Here is an 18,837-nt window from a genome sequence, read left to right as displayed (position 1 = left end):
AATGCATATCATATATTATACGAGCTGAACCGGCAAATGTAGTTTTGCCATACCAATATTTCGAGTGTTTAGTATAAAAATAACTAGCTGATTGCAACATATCACCTCGAAATCCATCAAAATCATCGAAAAAAATCAACAATTAATTACGAAGAAACGAAACCTAGAAAGAGAAAAAATGTACGTAATGGCTATCTGAAATATTAAATTATAAAACTAAGCAGTTGAATCAGTTCTTATTAAAGAAAGCACTCGAAACTACTATGCAAAATTATACGCAGACACGGGTTTATTAAAATTGAACACGGCGTTGAGGTGAGTGAAAATATATAAACAAATTTTTAGAAATATGAATGGATTTGATGACGATGATGAATCAAATTGTAATTCAAACTCATCTACGCTAAGATGTCACAAAAATAATATTATTCAACACGTAAATAAAAAAAAGTATCATTTTAAAGAATATTTAATAATTGAATATCATTATGAACCGATGATAAGAGATGGCGATACATCCCTAAGCGAGTAGCTCGCGTTGCGCCGTATAGCGAGGATGTTTAGGTATAAATACAATTTGGGAACTTTGGGAAGTGTTCTTGCTTCGGCAGAACATATACTAAAATTGGAACGATACAGAGAAGATTAGCATGGCCCCTGCGCAAGGATGACACGCAAAATCGTGAAGCGTTCCACATTTTTTTTGATTTTATTAAATATTATTCAATATGCAAATTATAATAATAAGTTGTAAGATTGAATTTAAAGGCGCTTCAACCCCTCGCGATTAACTCGCGTTGTGGCGTATAGCTAGGATGTTTTAGGTATAAATACAATTTGGGAACGTTAAGAAGTGTTCTTGCTTCGGCAGAACATATACTAAAATTGGAACGATACAGAGAAGATTAGCATGACCCCTGCGCAAGGATGACACGCAAAATCGTGAAGCGTTCCACATTTTTTTTTTTATTGCAAAATGCATATTATTCAACATGCAAATTATAATAATAAGTTGTAAGATTGAATTTAAAATTGTCACCATAATTCTAACAGATGGCGCTTCAACCCCTCGCGATTAACTCGCGTTGTGGCGTATAGCTAAGATGTTTAGGTATAAATACAATTTGGGAACGTTGTGAAGTGTTCTTGCTTCGGCAGAACATATACTAAAATTGGAACGATACAGAGAAGATTAGCATGGCCCCTGCGCAAGGATGACACGCAAAATCGTGAAGCGTTCCACATTTTTTTTTATTTTATTAAATATTATTCAATATGCAAATTATAATAATAAGTTGTAAGATTGAATTTAAAGGCGCTGCAACCCCTCGCGATTAACTCGCGTTGTGGCGTATAGCTAGGATGTTTTAGGTATAAATACAATTTGGGAACGTTAAGAAGTGTTCTTGCTTCGGCAGAACATATACTAAAATTGGAACGATACAGAGAAGATTAGCATGGCCCCTGCGCAAGGATGACACGCAAAATCGTGAAGCGTTCCACATTTTTTTTTTGATTTCATTAAATATTATTCAACATGCAAATTATAATAATAAGTTGTAAGATTGAATTTAAAATTGTCACCATAATTCTAACAGATGGCGCTACAACCCCTCGCGATTAACTCGCGTTGTGGCGTATAGCTAGAATGTTTAAGTATAAATACAATTTGGGAACGTTGTGAAGTGTTCTTGCTTCGGCAGAACATATACTAAAATTGGAACGATACAGAGAAGATTAGCATGGCCCCTGCGCAAGGATGACACGCAAAATCGTGAAGCGTTCCACATTTTTTTTTTGATTTCATTAAATATTATTCAACATGCAAATTATAATAATAAGTTGTAAGATTGAATTTAAAATTGTCACCATAATTCTAACAGATGGCGCTACAACCCCTCGCGATTAACTCGCGTTGTGGCGTATAGCTAGAATGTTTAAGTATAAATACAATTTGGGAACGTTGTGAAGTGTTCTTGCTTCGGCAGAACATATACTAAAATTGGAACGATACAGAGAAGATTAGCATGGCCCCTGCGCAAGGATGACACGCAAAATCGTGAAGCGTTCCACATTTTTTTTGATTTTATTAAATATTATTCAATATGCAAATTATAATAATAAGTTGTAAGATTGAATTTAAAGGCGCTGCAACCCCTCGCGATTAACTCGCGTTGTGGCGTATAGCTAGGATGTTTTAGGTATAAATACAATTTGGGAACGTTAAGAAGTGTTCTTGCTTCGGCAGAACATATACTAAAATTGGAACGATACAGAGAAGATTAGCATGGCCCCTGCGCAAGGATGACACGCAAAATCGTGAAGCGTTCCACATTTTTTTTTTGATTTCATTAAATATTATTCAACATGCAAATTATAATAATAAGTTGTAAGATTGAATTTAAAATTGTCACCATAATTCTAACAGATGGCGCTACAACCCCTCGCGATTAACTCGCGTTGTGGCGTATAGCTAGAATGTTTAAGTATAAATACAATTTGGGAACGTTGTGAAGTGTTCTTGCTTCGGCAGAACATATACTAAAATTGGAACGATACAGAGAAGATTAGCATGGCCCCTGCGCAAGGATGACACGCAAAATCGTGAAGCGTTCCACATTTTTTTTTTGATTTCATTAAATATTATTCAACATGCAAATTATAATAATAAGTTGTAAGATTGAATTTAAAATTGTCACCATAATTCTAACAGATGGCGCTACAACCCCTCGCGATTAACTCGCGTTGTGGCGTATAGCTAGAATGTTTAAGTATAAATACAATTTGGGAACGTTGTGAAGTGTTCTTGCTTCGGCAGAACATATACTAAAATTGGAACGATACAGAGAAGATTAGCATGGCCCCTGCGCAAGGATGACACGCAAAATCGTGAAGCGTTCCACATTTTTTTCCAGTTATTTTAACATGTTATATTAACATCTAAAAAGTTGAAAAGCTCAAATATGTGTTATTAGTGTTGTAACCATTTTAAAATATGTTGAAATAAGAAAGGTGTATGAAAAAACTACTATAACCAAATTCAGGAATACATTAACACATCGAGTGGTAATAAACTTTTCTATTATTAAACGTCTTCAGAATTTTAAACTCTCTCTCACATAATAATTTTTATCTCCCCTTGATAGTTATATAGTTATAATGAATACAATTTTTAAATAAACTAGTTGTGCATGAGTCGTTAGAACTTCTCGTATCATAATGAAATATTCGAAGAATTATGAATGTTTTTATATATATATTATTGTAAATACTGTAACCAGTGCTGGATTTACAGTAGGGTCAGTCAGGGCTACTGCCTAGGGCGGCAAATTTTCGGGGGCGGCATAATTTGGCAATTTTGCTAATAAAAAGATTGGTAAACAAGCTGAAAGTTTAAGAAATATATGTTATTCAGTTTTCGAGCACTCTTAAGATGACGAATTTGTGCACTTTCAAGCTTATAGCGCCAAAATAAAAATTAAACTAGTGACGCATGGCATTATGTCTTAAGGCAAGTTACCGAAGCTTTCAGTGCTGAAAATTACATGCCTCTACGCAGCCAAAGCAGCGCGATCGCTTTAGAAAAATATAAAAAACTCAATTTTTTCAAAGTTTTCAAAATGTTTCAATTTTTTTTTAATTTTAATTTTCGGTACAGAATGTTTCAGCAATTTGCCTTAATGTGTGATGCCAAGAACCACTATTTATAGTATGTAATACGTAATGAATTTGAAATGATTTTTTATATAAAAACTATTTAAGTAAAAATCCTGGAATGGGGCGGCATTTTTGTCACTGCCCCAGGGCGCCAAATTTCTAAATCCTGCCCTGACTGTAACTTTTATTATTCGTTTTATATAGACAAAATATAAGAGCTTATAAATTGGACAATGACGTTTATGTAAGTTTACATAAAAGTAAATGAACAAAACTTAATCAATCCTAGACAGAATGAATATAATTATATTCCATATTTCTAAGAAAACTGAATGGTATAGTTAAAATTATTTATTTTCGATTAATAAGTGAAGTGAAATTCCGATTAATATATTTTTTAAAATTAAATTTTTAATTTTATAAAAAAAAATGTTTTACATCCAGAAAAAAATCTCATTCTTTCACGATGTCAACACAAGCACAGTGGCGTCGGAAGCAAATTTTTGATGGGTGGGCTCGTTTTTTTGTGATAGGCAGCCAGTGGGTTTGTTTTTTTAAGTTACACCTATTAGGCCCTATCATATTTTGAGAATTGATGGGTAGGCTCAGCACCCATAATGTTTTTTGAAGCATAATGTTTTTTGAATCATTCAAGTCAGATGATCCGTTCTCTTTAAAAGAGCTTTTTGGCACTTTTGGCTTCGTATCTCTGAAACGGCTAGACCTGCCTTTGCCAAAAAACAGCACGTTCTCCCGTCAATACGAATTGAATATATTTTGAATGGTTCAAAACGGTTCATCCTTGCTCTCGAAAACGTGGACAAAAAATTGTATCTTTACATTCACACACAACATACATCCGTTTTTTCTACGATATACAAAATTGTTCAGAAACCCCTGATATATATGCAAAAAATTTTGATTTTTGATCGATTACTATAACATACCGTAATTAATGGATAACACTCATCAAATTACAGAAATATATTACATTAGCGGTAAGAACAATTTTTCATCGCAATAAATAAAAAGAAGATACTATTTTATGAAAAACATGAAGTAAGTATAATGCGTACTTTATATTTTTTATTATATCAATATATATTATATGCATACTTCCGGTAAGGGTAAGTTATAGTAATCGCATAAAAAATCGAAAATGAAAATTTTTATATATCTTTACGTTCCAAAGGTTTCTGAATATTTTGGCATACCTTACATTTAGAAAAAATGGATGTATATGTGTGTGTGTATGTATGCGTGTGCGGATATGAAATTTTGTCGACGATTTCGGGAACACCGATCAACCGATTTGAATAATCCAAAAACATTCGATTGGTATTGATAAGGAGACGTGCTGATTAGTTTTTGGCAAAGGCAGGTCTAGCCGTTCCAAAGATACGGAGCAAAAAGTGCCAAAAATGATAGCTCATTTTTTGAGAACGGAGCGTCCGATTTTAATAATTCAAAAAATATTTTACTTGTTTAAACAAGATGAAGAACTGTTCAAATTTTTATGAAAGCAGGCCCAGCGGTTATGGACTCTCAATAATTTAAGTTAAAAAATATCATTTGGCGGTCCAAAATGTATACTGGGCATAATTAATTTTATAGAAATTTTAATAATGTGTACACATTTTGTGTAAATTTTTTTGGGTTTCGTACCAAGATTTTTAATTACGGTACGGGAAGTTCCAGCAATTTGCCTCAAGGCACGATGTCATGCACCCCACTAGTTCTATATTGATATTAATAAATGATTTAAAAAATTTCATTTTGCAACATCTTATGAGTATACATAGAATTAATTACATGTATGAAAACTGAGTATATGAATGGAAAAAGGTGTTATTAAGCTTAGGCATGTGCTATTTCTATTCTCAAAGAATAAAACAAAAGCAGGCGGAATTACCAACAACCGTCGAGAAACCGTTAGTGAAGAATACATATGGGAGATGGTCGATTTCTCAGAGTTCCATCTTCAAGTGTTACGTCCAAAGCAGCAGCGACTTTCTCGGTTGATGGACGGACAAGTTTTCGCTCAGTGCAGTTCAGGTGTTGAAGGTTATACGTTAACATTTACAACAAAATACTCAATATAAGTTATTATAAATAAAGTTCTATTAGAGAAAACAATATGGGTAAGATTTTTAGTTTCTTTAATTTATATTCGTAATTGCGCAATGTATTGTTTCTTATGCTACTACGAGATATACGTTGGTGAAGTCTTTGTGAAAAATAATGTGTGTGTAAATAAAATGTTATTCTCTTCTCTTATCAGTTCGTGAAAATGTGATCGGAATAATTGATTCTGTTAGTATCTTATATATATATATATATATATATATATACATATATATATATATATATATATATATCTGTGTGTGTATATATGTGTAAATATGTATATACAAGTTATACAATGTACAATATTATAGTTCTTTATTAACCGTATATTATACAAATTATATTACTATTAATATAATTTACTAGTCCTTCTATTAATATTATTCAAGTTTATATCAATTTAATATATAGTTATAGAAAAATGTTGGTGCTTTCAGTTTGGAAAAAAAACCATTAAATTGACCTTTAGTAAATATATCATTATTTTTCAACATGAAGATTAAAATTTGGTTAGTAACCATTATATTAACGAAGAAATATCAAAATTTTAAGTTAAATGTGGGCGCAGGCTGTCACGATCATCCACCCACAAGCTTATTTGCGCATAACCAATATATAAATATATATGTATACACACACACATATATATATATATATATATATATTATAAACTTCAGATTTTTTTGTTTATGAAATCCTTAATGCAGCCAAATAGTCGAAATAAAAAGTGATAAATAATTTAACTATTTATTATGTACGTTTCGACACTGTATGTGTGTAATCAATCAGCAAGTTAACACATTCTAAACCAGGAAAAAACACGCACAAATTTAAACACAATGTTTAATGAACAAAAAAAAAATCAAAAACATTGAATAAAACGTCATAGCCCTGTATCAAAATTAGTTTTGGGGTCTCCTAATATATATTCACTTTCTTCCAACAATTTAAGTAGTGAGGAAAACAAATGTAAAAAATTACAAAATTAGCTATAAATATTTAAAATTTTAATTTTTATTTTATGTAAATACCGAATTGATTTCATATATATGTTAATATCTACAATCCACAAGAATATTAACTTAAGTGAAAAAGATTTACTACTTGAAATGCCAAGAAATTTCATGATGATAAATACTGTTCTTATGATATTTCCATGTAATATTTCTGAATTAGTGACGTGATCATAAATTTTTCCTTGTAATTAATTACACTCAAAATTAATATAATTTCATATGTGCAGAAACATACGAAATCTCACACGATAGCAACAACAACCTTGTCCCTCCCACGTGATTTTACAAACAAATTATTAATTGTATAATAACGGCACTCAATTTGAGAACGTATTCTTGAAATTTGCATTAGCGATTATGACTAATCCAATTTTGCGAAGACTTTCATATTATCCAGAATAAAATCATAGGCTATTTATATATAATATATATAAATAATTTAAATATAATATGTGTGTGTGCGTGTGTCTGTGTATATTTTTAGATCGTGATAAATATGTTGATTGAACAAAATATATCTCAGCAGGAATACACCCAGATAATAAAATAAAATGAAAACTAAAATATGTTTCTCAAAATTATTTTAATAGATCCATATGTTTCTAGTCCCAATTTGACTCTTCCTCAGTGGAACAAAAACTACGAGAAACTAACTACTTCTCACACTATATTTACACCCGCCAGACATTGTCCTGTACCATGCCTGTACCCACGCCTACAATTCAAGTTCCAAATTTTTTAATATCCTATCCTATACTTTTTAATATTCTATTTAATGTCCTTTCTTTTATGGTCTTAGCATAAGATATTTATTTTTACAATCTAACTATATTTCTATAATTTAAACAACCCTAAAAAATTCCCTTAACAAACTTCAGAAAGATTTATCAAAATTCGAATAATCGTTTAGGACGAGTATCCTTTCATACATAATTACATAAGAATTTTATATATAAGATAAGCCTTACTTATGTGTAATATTTCAACTCTAATTTTGCCTTATATTATAATTTTCTTCCACTGAGGAAGAGTCAAATTTGGGCGCGAACATTTGGATATAATTTAAAATTATTTTAAGAAACATATTTTAGTTTTCTTTTATAATATTTTGCAAATTAGAATTATGCGATTATACATGTGTTTTCAAACTTATCGGATAATAGAGCTTATAAAAAGGGCTAATTCATTAAGTACTGCGGTAGCTTTCATATAATAATAAATAAATAATGGAGGTACTGCCCTAGAGGGCAGGTCCGTGAGCTGAGTTAAAACACCAACTCGATTCAGGGAAGAATAGTGTGAGAGATTTCCCTGCCATTTCACACCGCAGTGCCCGAGATGGGCTTACTTTCAATTGGAAACATATTTTGAACTATATTTTCAATTGAAAATGGACATCGCGCTGCCCGATGTCAGATTGCCAGACCGGGAAATCGAACGCGCGACCCTGTTCATACAAAGTCAACGCGTTAACGACCTTCGCCACGACGAACCCTTTCATATAGTAGCAGTTATTATACAAGCTTTCATATATTAGCAGTTATTATACAATTAATATTTTGTTTATAAAATTACGTGGAAGGGACAAGGTTGCTATCGTGTGAGATTTCGTATGTTTCTGCTCATATGAAATTATATATATATTATTATATTAATTCTTTGTATAAGTAATTACAAAAAAAACTTTATGATTACATCACTAATTCATAAATATCACATCGAAATATCATAATAACAGTATCTATCATCATGAAATTTGTTTTCAAACCTTTCAATATATATATTCTCTATTTAATAAACTTTCTCTTGTTAGTGAAAATAGAAAACAGTGTGTGAATCTTGTGTGGGAGGACATGTTATTTCCTTATACACCTCTTTATTTTTTTCTAAATAGATGTGAATCGATGTACAATGGAAAAAATAATAAGTTTACACATTATGAATGTACAATAAAAACTTGTATTCGTGTATATTTAGAAATTATTTCAATAATATAATAAAATAATAGAAGGTTTTTCAAAACAATTTTCTCTAATAGGTGATGTATTTTGAATTAATTAAATTTTATGATAATAAAATATATTCTCAAGATGATTTGACGATAATATTATTATTTCCGAATTGGTGATCTATTCATAATGCTTTCCTTATAATTTATACATATCTTAAATTTTTTATAACATAATATTAATTAAAATCGAAGCCCAAAATTATCAAAACGGTAATGCCCAAAATTGTGTTATCCAATGCTGAAAAATCATATCCGATCACGAAATTAAGAAATGATTTCATAGACGGCAAAAATGTATATAATACAGAACATTATATTGTATAAGAATATAATACGCTTTTATTAGATAATTATAATATCACTGAAATTTAAACTAGTTTTTTAAATATAGGTAATTAGCATTTGATCAGCTTTTTTATAAAATAGTTTTATTTTTTGTTAATTTCATATAGTACATTGAAATATGTAACTCTCTAATGTTGATTTCTGAATTCTTCAGAGACAAATTTCAAGGAATATTGGAAATGTTTACTTAGATGGAATCTTGCAAGCATACTTTGAATCTTATAAGAATTTGAAAGTTTTTGTTTATTGGTAAGGACTTTAATGAAAAATGTATACGTACAATATGGCAATCTCTATAAAAAATCTTATATTTTGATAAACATATATATGTGGGGATCAAGCAGGTTAGTCAAGATGAGTGTAAAAAAACAATTGGACTTGTCATATTATATATTTTGATATCAGTAATATTTTATAATAAATAAAATTTATATATTTTTATATGATGGGAGTTTATACTTTAATATTTATTACTACTCCCACATATATAAACTGATTTTAGTACCAAAATGGCTAGTTTAGCACTTATTTCGGCGTATCTTTGAAACTAATGAGCGCCCGCGCATAAAAAAATACAAATCGAATGTTTTTTGAACCATCGAAATTTATTTAATCATTTTTCCAAAATAATAACGTACAATACAACAAAACTATTTTTGTTTTTTTCTATTTATTAAAAATGCACTAAAAACTTCCTTATTTGTTCAAAAAATTATTTATGTATTTTTTAAATTCAATGTTCCAGGAATATAGGATGTTGCTTTTATCAGGATTTAAACACCCAACAAACCTAACAAAGCATCAAAACTACTTTTGAAAATGTATCAAGAAAATACATACGTGCTTTTGTGTGTTTGGATGTTTGTTGGATGCTTGATTTGAAAAATAATTAGATATTAAGTTCCCAAAGAAGGGAATATTTTATATCCCTGAAATGTTGAATAAACCAATTGAATTAAATAAATATTTTTTAGCTAAAAGGAGGATTTTAATCCACAAATTTAAAAACCATAATACATATAATAATATATATTTGAATAGTATTATTATTTAAATTGCAATTCAGATTGTCATAGGGCTTTGAACAATAGATGCGATAATAGTAATCATATAAATAATTATTGTTGTTTCAGAAAAACTTAGTTTTGTCTTACTGGCTTGTATGATAGCAACTGCTTATGGAGGTGATATGATGAGGAAATCAATCGTGTTTGATAAGAATACACCAGATGTGTTCTACTGTCCCACCCACAAACCAACTGGTTTCGACAAGCTGATAGTACGGTGAGCAACAGCTGAAATAATAACAATATATAGGTCTTAATTATGTTAATCATGTAACTAATTACTTAAACTACAATGCTCTGCGTTTAAAAGCATTTAAAATAAATTTAATCATTTATTCTTAAATGTTAAAGCAAATTTAATCGTAATTATAATATAAATAAATGTATATTTATCACGGTCATTCTACATTTTTCAATTTAGTAGAGTTTTTAACTTTAACTGGTACAAAATAACACAATGACTAGGGTTCTTATGATAATAAATAGGTACGAATATCAATGAATAGGAAAATAAGCTTAAATGCAATTCAGAGGCAAAACATGTTTGAACTGATTACTGCAACAATGTGACAATGACGCTCAACATCTGACAGGATTACTATTATGGCGTTGTAGAGTCTTGGAAACGTTAATGAAACTAGCCAATTTTTAAATAAGGCCGAAGTTTCATTTTATCCATGTAACATTTTATCCATATTTTTCCTATAATTTATTTGAAAATTGAAAGAAATTCACTTATTATTAGAGTAACAAAATTGAATATCTTCGAAGCATTGAAATTAATAATGTTTTAAACTAAACACTCTAGATATTAGGTATCTACTTCATTTTTTTTAGTTTTTTATATACACAGGGCATATACACACTACCATACACATCTCTAATTTACAGCATCATACATTATTATTTTTAGTGAAAGTATCATATATATAAAAAAGTGTTCATTTTGAATATAAGATAATATCTAAAACTAGTTGGTATTGGTATTTAGCCTTGAGGCAAGTTACATGAACATCCCGATATGTGTAAATAATCGGCTTAATCAATGATAAACAAATAATTTATGAGTGATTAGAAGTATTCCGAGTGAATTTATTACACTTAATTGAAAACAAACAAACACGTTAACTCGGAGTATTTTCTAAAAGCAAATTTTCACAAATCAAAAATTTTTATAATTGAACTAGTTTTCGTAGGACGTTAATGATTTAGTATGTTCATTAAGAGCAAGCAATCTATTGCTATACCAAGTAAATCATTTAATTTTAATTTTAACAAACGTCAAAATAAACTACTCATTTACTCAAACTTTGATGAATTTTTAAAATTAAACTACCTTTTGTGAGGCAGTAATATTTTAGCAAGTTCTATAAGACCGTGATATATATCGCCAAAAAAAGTTCCATAAAAATCGGCTTCAATTTTTTTTTCAACAGTTAATTACAAGAAAACGGCTCGGTAGATTTTCACCTAAAACTAATCAGTATCATTCCCAACAAATATCTTTCAAACAGTTTTTGATTTTTTGAAATCGATTCGGTAGTTTGAGCTCAAATGTGGATGAAAAGTTTAACACTTTTCTTCAAATCACAAAGAAACGGTTTGGCAAATCGTCTTACATAACTGACAAACGATAGTCCTCATTGAGATACATCAAATGGCTTTTAAATTTCTGAAATCGGTTCAGGTGTTTTTGAGAAAACGTCAATCAAAGGTCTAATTTTGATAAAAGCCAAAAAAACGATCCTAATTTTTGCAAATTTTGATGAATTTTTAAAGCTAAACGAGTTGTCGTAGGGCTGTAATATTTTAGTATGATCTAGAAGACTTTGGTATCTACCGTCAAAAAAATAATAATAAAAATCGTCGATTTTTTTTAAAAAAAACTTTATTACAAGAAAACGGCCTGGCCGATCTTTACCAAAAACTAATCAGCACGATTCCCAACCAATATCTTTCAAACGGTTTTTGAATTTTCAAAATCGATTAAGAATTGCGGGCTAAAACGTGGACGAATTTTTTCCATTTTTCTACTATTTACAAAGAAACGGCTCGACCGATCGTCACTTAAAACACAGAAACGCTAGTCCTTATCGAAATACATCGAATGGCTTTTAATTTTTTGAAATCGGTCCAACCGTTTTTGAGAAAAGGTCGATTTACGGCAAAAAATCTGTTCACATACACGCACACACACACATACTTTTTCCAAATTTGGTCTCATTCGACTCAGAATGGCTAGAAACGTCGTGAAAACATAAAATTAGCGAATCGGATATTGCTAGATATTAAATGAGAATTCCTATACATTCATAAATATTTATAAAATCATATATAACACTTATGACGCATTTGTTGCCCTTTTTCGCAAAGTAATTTATTTAAATTCAAACCCCGAAAAAGACTAAAGAAAAACTCACTATCTGGCACTATCATAATTAAATTATATACTATAACTAAATAGCTTAGTTTCGAAGAAGCTAATAATAGAATAAAATACTTAATAAGATTGTGCTTATTGAATTGAAACTTCATATTTATCTCTACACAGCATGAAACTTTTTTCTTTTACCCTCAAAAATTCGTATTTCAATTAACACCTTATAATACCCATTTTAATCATTTTCCTGTGAGGGTTTTGAGATTCCATTTGATATTTACAAGCATTTTGTTTTTTGCCAGAGCGGTTTGAAATTGTCGCTCATTAATTAATTAATAGAATTTGGTTCTTAATTTCAAATGCTTGTTGGTAATGGGCAGCGGGCATGCAAAGGGAAACAAATATATTTTATGCAACAACTATCATATACAAGTCGTAGAATATTTTAAATAATTTCAAAAATATGTTTATCATACTATTTTACTCTGCTAACCTTTATCTATTATATTTTAGATCAAGGCCTATTCACAAACTATGTGAGTTCGAAGGTAAAACCTTGCCCGAAAGCTACAGATCAGACTGCTACCAGGACGTCGACGAAACGGAATATGCTTGCAAAGAAAAATACAGGATAATGGTAAGTTAACTAATAACTGGTTACTAGATGGTTGGGGATGGAGGGGTATAGTAAGATAATGCGTGTAATTATTTTTTACCTGCATTTAAAAAAAAATCCAAAAATTTTCAAAAAAATCTAACATTTTACATTTTATTCTCGTAACTACGTGATTTTATTCTCAAATACACGTGATGTTTGGTGAAGGAGGGAGGCAATTTTGAATATCACCGCACATCACCAAGGGAGAGGGAAGGTCAAAAATTCCTTAAAAAATCGATCACGTGATTAATAGATGCCCACTAACGAGTATATTCGTCAAACTAGTCTAAAAATTCGTCAAGTTGTACAGCTAAGACAACTGATGAAAAATTTTGATTTATTTTACAAAACTGAATTGATTGTTATTACTACATTATACTTCTTTGCTAACATTAGTATACTCGTATATATTACATACGTTTTAAACTAAAAACGAATCAACATCTTGACTGCGGAGGACTTTAGATCAGTACCGTTTTACTACGCTAAACGTTTTATTTAAAAAATAGTTTTATTTTTCCCTAATTCAATTGTATCATCATCATTTTTGAGTTTTTTCTGCTAACCGGTTTATAACTGATGTTATTATTTCATTTAGGCGACTAATAAAACAAACTAGAACCAAATAGTTTTGAAGCTTATTGCAAATATGCATAAAATATATGCGTTAAAATGCATAAAAGTAAGAATACGAATGTACAAACTTACCTTTTGAGTAAAATGTTCAAAAAACACCAAACCAGTACTTAATTCAGTGGCGGTAGCGTCTTTTGTTCTATGAGCTCTTCGACTAATTAGTTGTTTTTACTATGCTGATAATTTGAAAATAGATTTAAAATAAATGTGGTACGTTCGACAGTGTTCACATTCAAACCCATCAATAGGCGACATTACCCAACCATTTGGCGTAAGAAGATTGAAACGTCAATGGCCTTTAGATTTAGTCTTAGATTAGCTTCAATATAACATTATCATATCAATTGCTAAACTAAGAAGATCTAACTGGAGTTCTTCTTAGACTTAGACATCGCTCTCAAATATTGTCAATTTAGATTTTAGGAATCTTTATGTATTTCTGATTACTGAATAAAACAGAGTTTAAAAAGAAATCCGGCAGTGTGCGACACGTTGACAGCCCCACCAGGTGAGAGGTACAGGGGTACAGGATGTCGACACGTTGTCGTCTCCTGCAGTCATAATGTTAAATTTGTAAGAAACTAAGAATAGTTTTTAATGAAAATAAGTTATTTAAATAGCTAAATCTTAATTCTTACTGAATAAGTATATTTTTTCCACGCTTCGCGAAGTCTTTGCAATTTGTCTTAAGGCAAAATGCCCCATACAACTACTTATTTTATATCATCATGTCACATCTTGACAACAATAAAATTTTTTTGGTTATTTCAAAAGTTTTAAGTGTAATTCAAATTCAATAATTTTAAACGCAAATTGTTACTTTTTTAAACGTAAGTCGAATACAGACGTTAATATGTACACAAAATTTTGCCACTCTTCCATGACTAGTATATTCGTCAATTACAGTTTACTGCTTCAGCCGATTATTCACACATATCGCAAACTTCATGCAACTTTTCGGTTCATTCCACTTATTACAACTGGCGCTTCCAATATTACAACATTACAAATAACAACTATTTTATTGATTATTTAACATTTTAGCAACAACTTATTAGCATATAAGGTGGTTGTAAAATAATGTAGTTGTATTTATTATAATGCCATTGACTTCGCAATTACTATTTTTTTTACTGTTATTTAGCATATTTTACGGTTATTAAGCATTAAGAATGTGTTTAACTTATACATATTAGTTTCGTAATATCATTAATATTTTAATCTAAATCGCGTTACAACATATAAATACCATGGTATTATGTTTTCAATTATCTTAAAACTGTTAATTAATTATTAAGTAATTCCATATCACGATGGTTCGTCTTTCATTTCCTAATGGCCATCATTATGGTAATAAAAATGACACACTTTTCAAGGCAGCTTCTGCAGTATTGTACTAACAATAAGCATGTTTTTTTTTATATCGTCTGAATTTGGTATTTAAATAAGTTTTTTTTTTCAATTTGTGCTCCTCATTTTGCATAATTCAAAAACTTTTTTATATCGATATTATAATAACCTTTTGAGGCATATCCATTAATTAGACATTTTAAATATCGTTCCAATGATAACTTATATCGTGTCAATCATTTGGAAACAATGAAAATTATGGCCATTTATATAACCTAATGAGATGTAATATAAATATACCATTGGCCATTTTTTTCTTGGACTTGGACTAACATTTAGTTACCTACATATTTTTTTATTTTTTATATTCTTTTTTATTCAATATTTTACATTACCTTAATTTTACGAATTCTCTTTTCTTATACCAGTAATAGTCTTCTTCTAATTCTATCGAACTTTTTATATGATATTGGGATTCTATCAAACTTTTTCCATTTTTACATACTTCTATATACGAATGTATTCAATTACAATTCATATTTTTTTTATAGAATATGCCAAGAATCAAACCAACGATCTCCGGCGTGTGAGTCGGACATGCTACTAACTGAGCTATGTCTATGTCCACTAATGCCTAAATAATTACACATAAATTTATTGATAAAATATGGTTTGATATTTTATATTTATTTACACTTTCATAAAAATGACTTTTTTCTTCAGTGTAATCGAATGTAAATAATATTATTATAATAATATTCTAATATATATTTATATATGTTTTTTTTTCAATTATATTGAAAATGTTCTTTTTATCTTTTCAGAAGCGGTATGCAACTGAACCTGATAATATAATGGTCAACAGAAAATAAGCCTCAATAAAATGGAAATATGTTTCAATCATCAATAATAGGTTTTAACGGCTTTAAGTCAGTTAAAATTCTGTTAAAAAGTTTTTATAATGTATTTAATACAAAGGTCGAAAATTATTATTGCATATCAAATATGATTTAAATCAACAATGTAATCTGACTAACGAACGTAACCAATTAATATCGTGATATTATGTAAGAACATCATGATGTTTGTATTCCGCCACTTTTAAAATTTAATATAATTGTAAATAGAATAGGAATTATAATATATAATAAAAATTATTTAATAATATCATTTGTTTAAATACACATGCATCTTTTTGGCTTATATATATGATGTGCTTCATTGTCTTCATAAATTGTATTTTATAAATGAGGCCCTGGAGTCCACTGCGCCCGCATGCATTTTTTTTTATACTCTTAGGCTTAAGCTTTGCCTTATATATTAAAAATAAGTAATATATAAAATAGTATATTTATCCTAAAAAAAAAAGATTTCGGTCAGCACGTCTTGATCGGTGGCCGCTGAAAGCGCACTCCCGGGCGCGATCCCACTACCGCTCGCAACGGGGGCTTTTGGCTGCTGAGTTTCCTCTCTGGCCCGATTCGCCCCACCTCAGCCAACCTGGCCACCTCAGGCTCCCCCAAGGTGTCCATGTCGATTGCGAGATTAGTGCGGACGCTCAGTCAACATGCGCTAATCAACTGCCATTAACCCAATCTCAAGGCTTCCACGAAATCCGACCTCCTAGAAGCTAGGATTACAAGAGGCGCCACACTCTCGGTCGAAAGTACAACATTTTATATGTGTTATAATGATTTAGGATCTAACTTGTAAAATAGATAGGCTATAATAGAAATGCGTTTAACATTTATTAATAGTGAACTTGGAAGCTTCTTCTACTACTTTTGATTAACAATTAACATTTTTATTTTAGAATACCATTTATGTGTAATGTGCTAATATTCATCATTTTGTCAAAAGTGCTGAGTTTGGTATTTTTTGACCGAGAGCGTGGCGTTTCTTGTAATCCTAGCTTCTGGGAGGTCTGATTTCGTGGAAGCCTTGAGATTGGGATAATGGCAGTTGTTTAGCGCATGTTGACTGAGCGTCCGCACTAATCTCGCAATCGACATGGACACCTTGGGGGAGCCTGAGGTGGCCAGGTTGGCTAAGGAGGGGCGAATCGGGCCAGAGAGGAAACTCAGCAGCCAAAAGCCCCCGTTGCGAGCGGTAGTCGGATCGCGCCCGGGAGTGCGCATTCGATTGCCACCGGTCAAAATAGGTTGACTGAAATCTTTTTATTACGTTTTTACATTTTATTTTTAATTTGTTATCTTAATATTTACTAAATACTAACTACTTAAAATTGAACTACTGAATTTTAACTGTTATATATTTTGGAAAACCATTTTTACTATCACATCTTTCCTTAAATAAATCATATTCCTTAAAACTAATGATTTTTCAGTACAAGTGTGGGAAGAAAAAAATAATCATATAAATGTATATAGTACAAGTGTGGAAAGAAATGAAGAATCATAAAAATGTATGGTTTTAAATGTATATTTTTGGTTTATATTAGCAACTCTAGTCAAAAATAATTTGATTTTCAAACCATAATTCAAAAAATATCTATAAAGTTAATTTTTAATTTATTGTTAATATCCACCAACATTATATTTTTCAAGTTAGTTTTATTTCTCGGGTTAAAAATTGTAACACAAAAAGCAGGTAAAAATGATAAGATTTATAGTTTACTTAGAAAAAAATATTAACAAATATTATTGATAGCATTTAAAGTTTCTTCTATAACATATAAATAATAGTTGCAAAAACCCAATTTGGTTGCCCATGTAACCCCCGCATTCAATAATGAAATATTATATCATATTGAATTTTTAAATTTATATATTATATATATATCGTATATATTGCAAATTCATATAACAGCTTTTAATTACACAGGTCTACGAAAAAAAGTTGTTCTTATTATGTGTGCGGCATATGTTTTCCAATTTAGTTTTTACCACTAAACACAAATCTGAAGTCAAAATTGCGGGTCAAATAGCAAAATATTGAAAAAAATTAAAAAAACGGCAAAATCTCTGATCTCTAAATTCTTCTAAATGATATTTAAAATCTTATATTTTTTGTTTCCTGGCACTTACTACCTTAAATGATTATTGAGTATTCACTTAAATGATCTTTTGAGTTTTTCTGTAGAATACAGCAGCAGTATCCCATGTCACATATTTTATGGGTTTTGAGTCTTAAAAGCTTTTAAGACCCCTAGGGGTGGAAACTAAACAGGTTTAACAAAAAATCACGAAATATTATAAGGGGGAGGGAGAATCTAGTAATATATCACGCGTATTTATTTTTTACCTAAATTTTAAAAAAAGAAAAATTATTAAAAGAAATCAAAATATTTTACTATTGTTTCAGATACTAAAAATAAACGTGGTGTTGGGTGGGGAAGGGGGCTTAATCTTGAATATCTCCACGTATCACCAAGGTCGAGGAGGGGTCCAGAAATCTTTAAAAATCGATCACGTGATTAATGGACGCCTCCTTAACCATCCTTAACCACCTAGAAATAATCATACATTTTTTTGTTGTTTTTCTTTTTTTTTCAAAATCAGGTCAAAAATAAATACACGTGATATCTTACCAGTCTCCCCCACCCCTTTGTAATATTTTGTGATTTTTTT

The 18,837-nt window shown here is 30.1% G+C and overlaps 1 protein-coding gene and 9 non-coding genes across 12 annotated transcripts; all 10 read left to right on the top strand.

The window, feature by feature from the left end:
* Positions 1–58: 58 nt before the first annotated feature.
* LOC113368042 lies at positions 59–16,338 on the top strand. Of its 3 annotated transcripts, XM_026609606.1 has the most exons (5): positions 144–180; positions 246–315; positions 10,290–10,440; positions 13,117–13,240; positions 16,072–16,338. In XM_026609606.1, the coding sequence occupies exons 3-5, from the start codon at positions 10,319–10,321 to the stop codon at positions 16,117–16,119; spliced, it is 294 nt and encodes a 97-aa protein (XP_026465391.1). In that variant the 5' UTR covers positions 144–180; positions 246–315; positions 10,290–10,318; the 3' UTR covers positions 16,120–16,338. The 3 variants fall into 3 exon arrangements, with proteins under 3 accessions (XP_026465390.1, XP_026465391.1, XP_026465389.1); XM_026609605.1 differs by having other exon boundaries at positions 59–315; XM_026609604.1 differs by lacking the exons at positions 144–180; positions 246–315 and adding an exon at positions 5,663–5,798.
* On the top strand, positions 596–702 carry LOC113368543. The gene has a single exon (XR_003366445.1). It is a non-coding gene; the product is annotated as a U6 spliceosomal RNA (small nuclear RNA).
* LOC113368559 lies at positions 856–962 on the top strand. The gene has a single exon (XR_003366459.1). It is a non-coding gene; the product is annotated as a U6 spliceosomal RNA (small nuclear RNA).
* Positions 1,143–1,249, top strand: LOC113368541. Its single transcript, XR_003366443.1, has one exon. It is a non-coding gene; the product is annotated as a U6 spliceosomal RNA (small nuclear RNA).
* On the top strand, positions 1,403–1,509 carry LOC113368540. The gene has a single exon (XR_003366442.1). It is a non-coding gene; the product is annotated as a U6 spliceosomal RNA (small nuclear RNA).
* Positions 1,688–1,794, top strand: LOC113368539. Its single transcript, XR_003366441.1, has one exon. It is a non-coding gene; the product is annotated as a U6 spliceosomal RNA (small nuclear RNA).
* Positions 1,973–2,079, top strand: LOC113368538. Its single transcript, XR_003366440.1, has one exon. It is a non-coding gene; the product is annotated as a U6 spliceosomal RNA (small nuclear RNA).
* LOC113368537 lies at positions 2,233–2,339 on the top strand. The gene has a single exon (XR_003366439.1). It is a non-coding gene; the product is annotated as a U6 spliceosomal RNA (small nuclear RNA).
* On the top strand, positions 2,518–2,624 carry LOC113368536. The gene has a single exon (XR_003366438.1). It is a non-coding gene; the product is annotated as a U6 spliceosomal RNA (small nuclear RNA).
* LOC113368535 lies at positions 2,803–2,909 on the top strand. The gene has a single exon (XR_003366437.1). It is a non-coding gene; the product is annotated as a U6 spliceosomal RNA (small nuclear RNA).
* Positions 16,339–18,837: the final 2,499 nt, after the last annotated feature.

This window comes from Ctenocephalides felis, unplaced genomic scaffold, assembly GCF_003426905.1.
Source record: "Ctenocephalides felis isolate EL2017-DRISC unplaced genomic scaffold, ASM342690v1 CF-g0.4_SCAFFOLD_01170, whole genome shotgun sequence".
In the NCBI taxonomy this organism is placed as follows: Eukaryota; Metazoa; Arthropoda; class Insecta; order Siphonaptera; family Pulicidae; genus Ctenocephalides; species Ctenocephalides felis.
The sequence above is the reverse complement of the archived record's forward strand: the minus strand, read 5'-3'. Positions and strand labels throughout refer to the sequence as shown.

Excerpts from the sequence above, each read along its gene's own strand:
- LOC113368042 (XM_026609604.1), top strand. Across the intron at positions 10,441-13,116 it reads TTCGACAAGCTGATAGTACG|ATCAAGGCCTATTCACAAAC; the intron begins GTGAGCAACAGC and ends ATTATATTTTAG. Across the intron at positions 13,241-16,071 it reads AAGAAAAATACAGGATAATG|AAGCGGTATGCAACTGAACC; the intron begins GTAAGTTAACTA and ends TTATCTTTTCAG.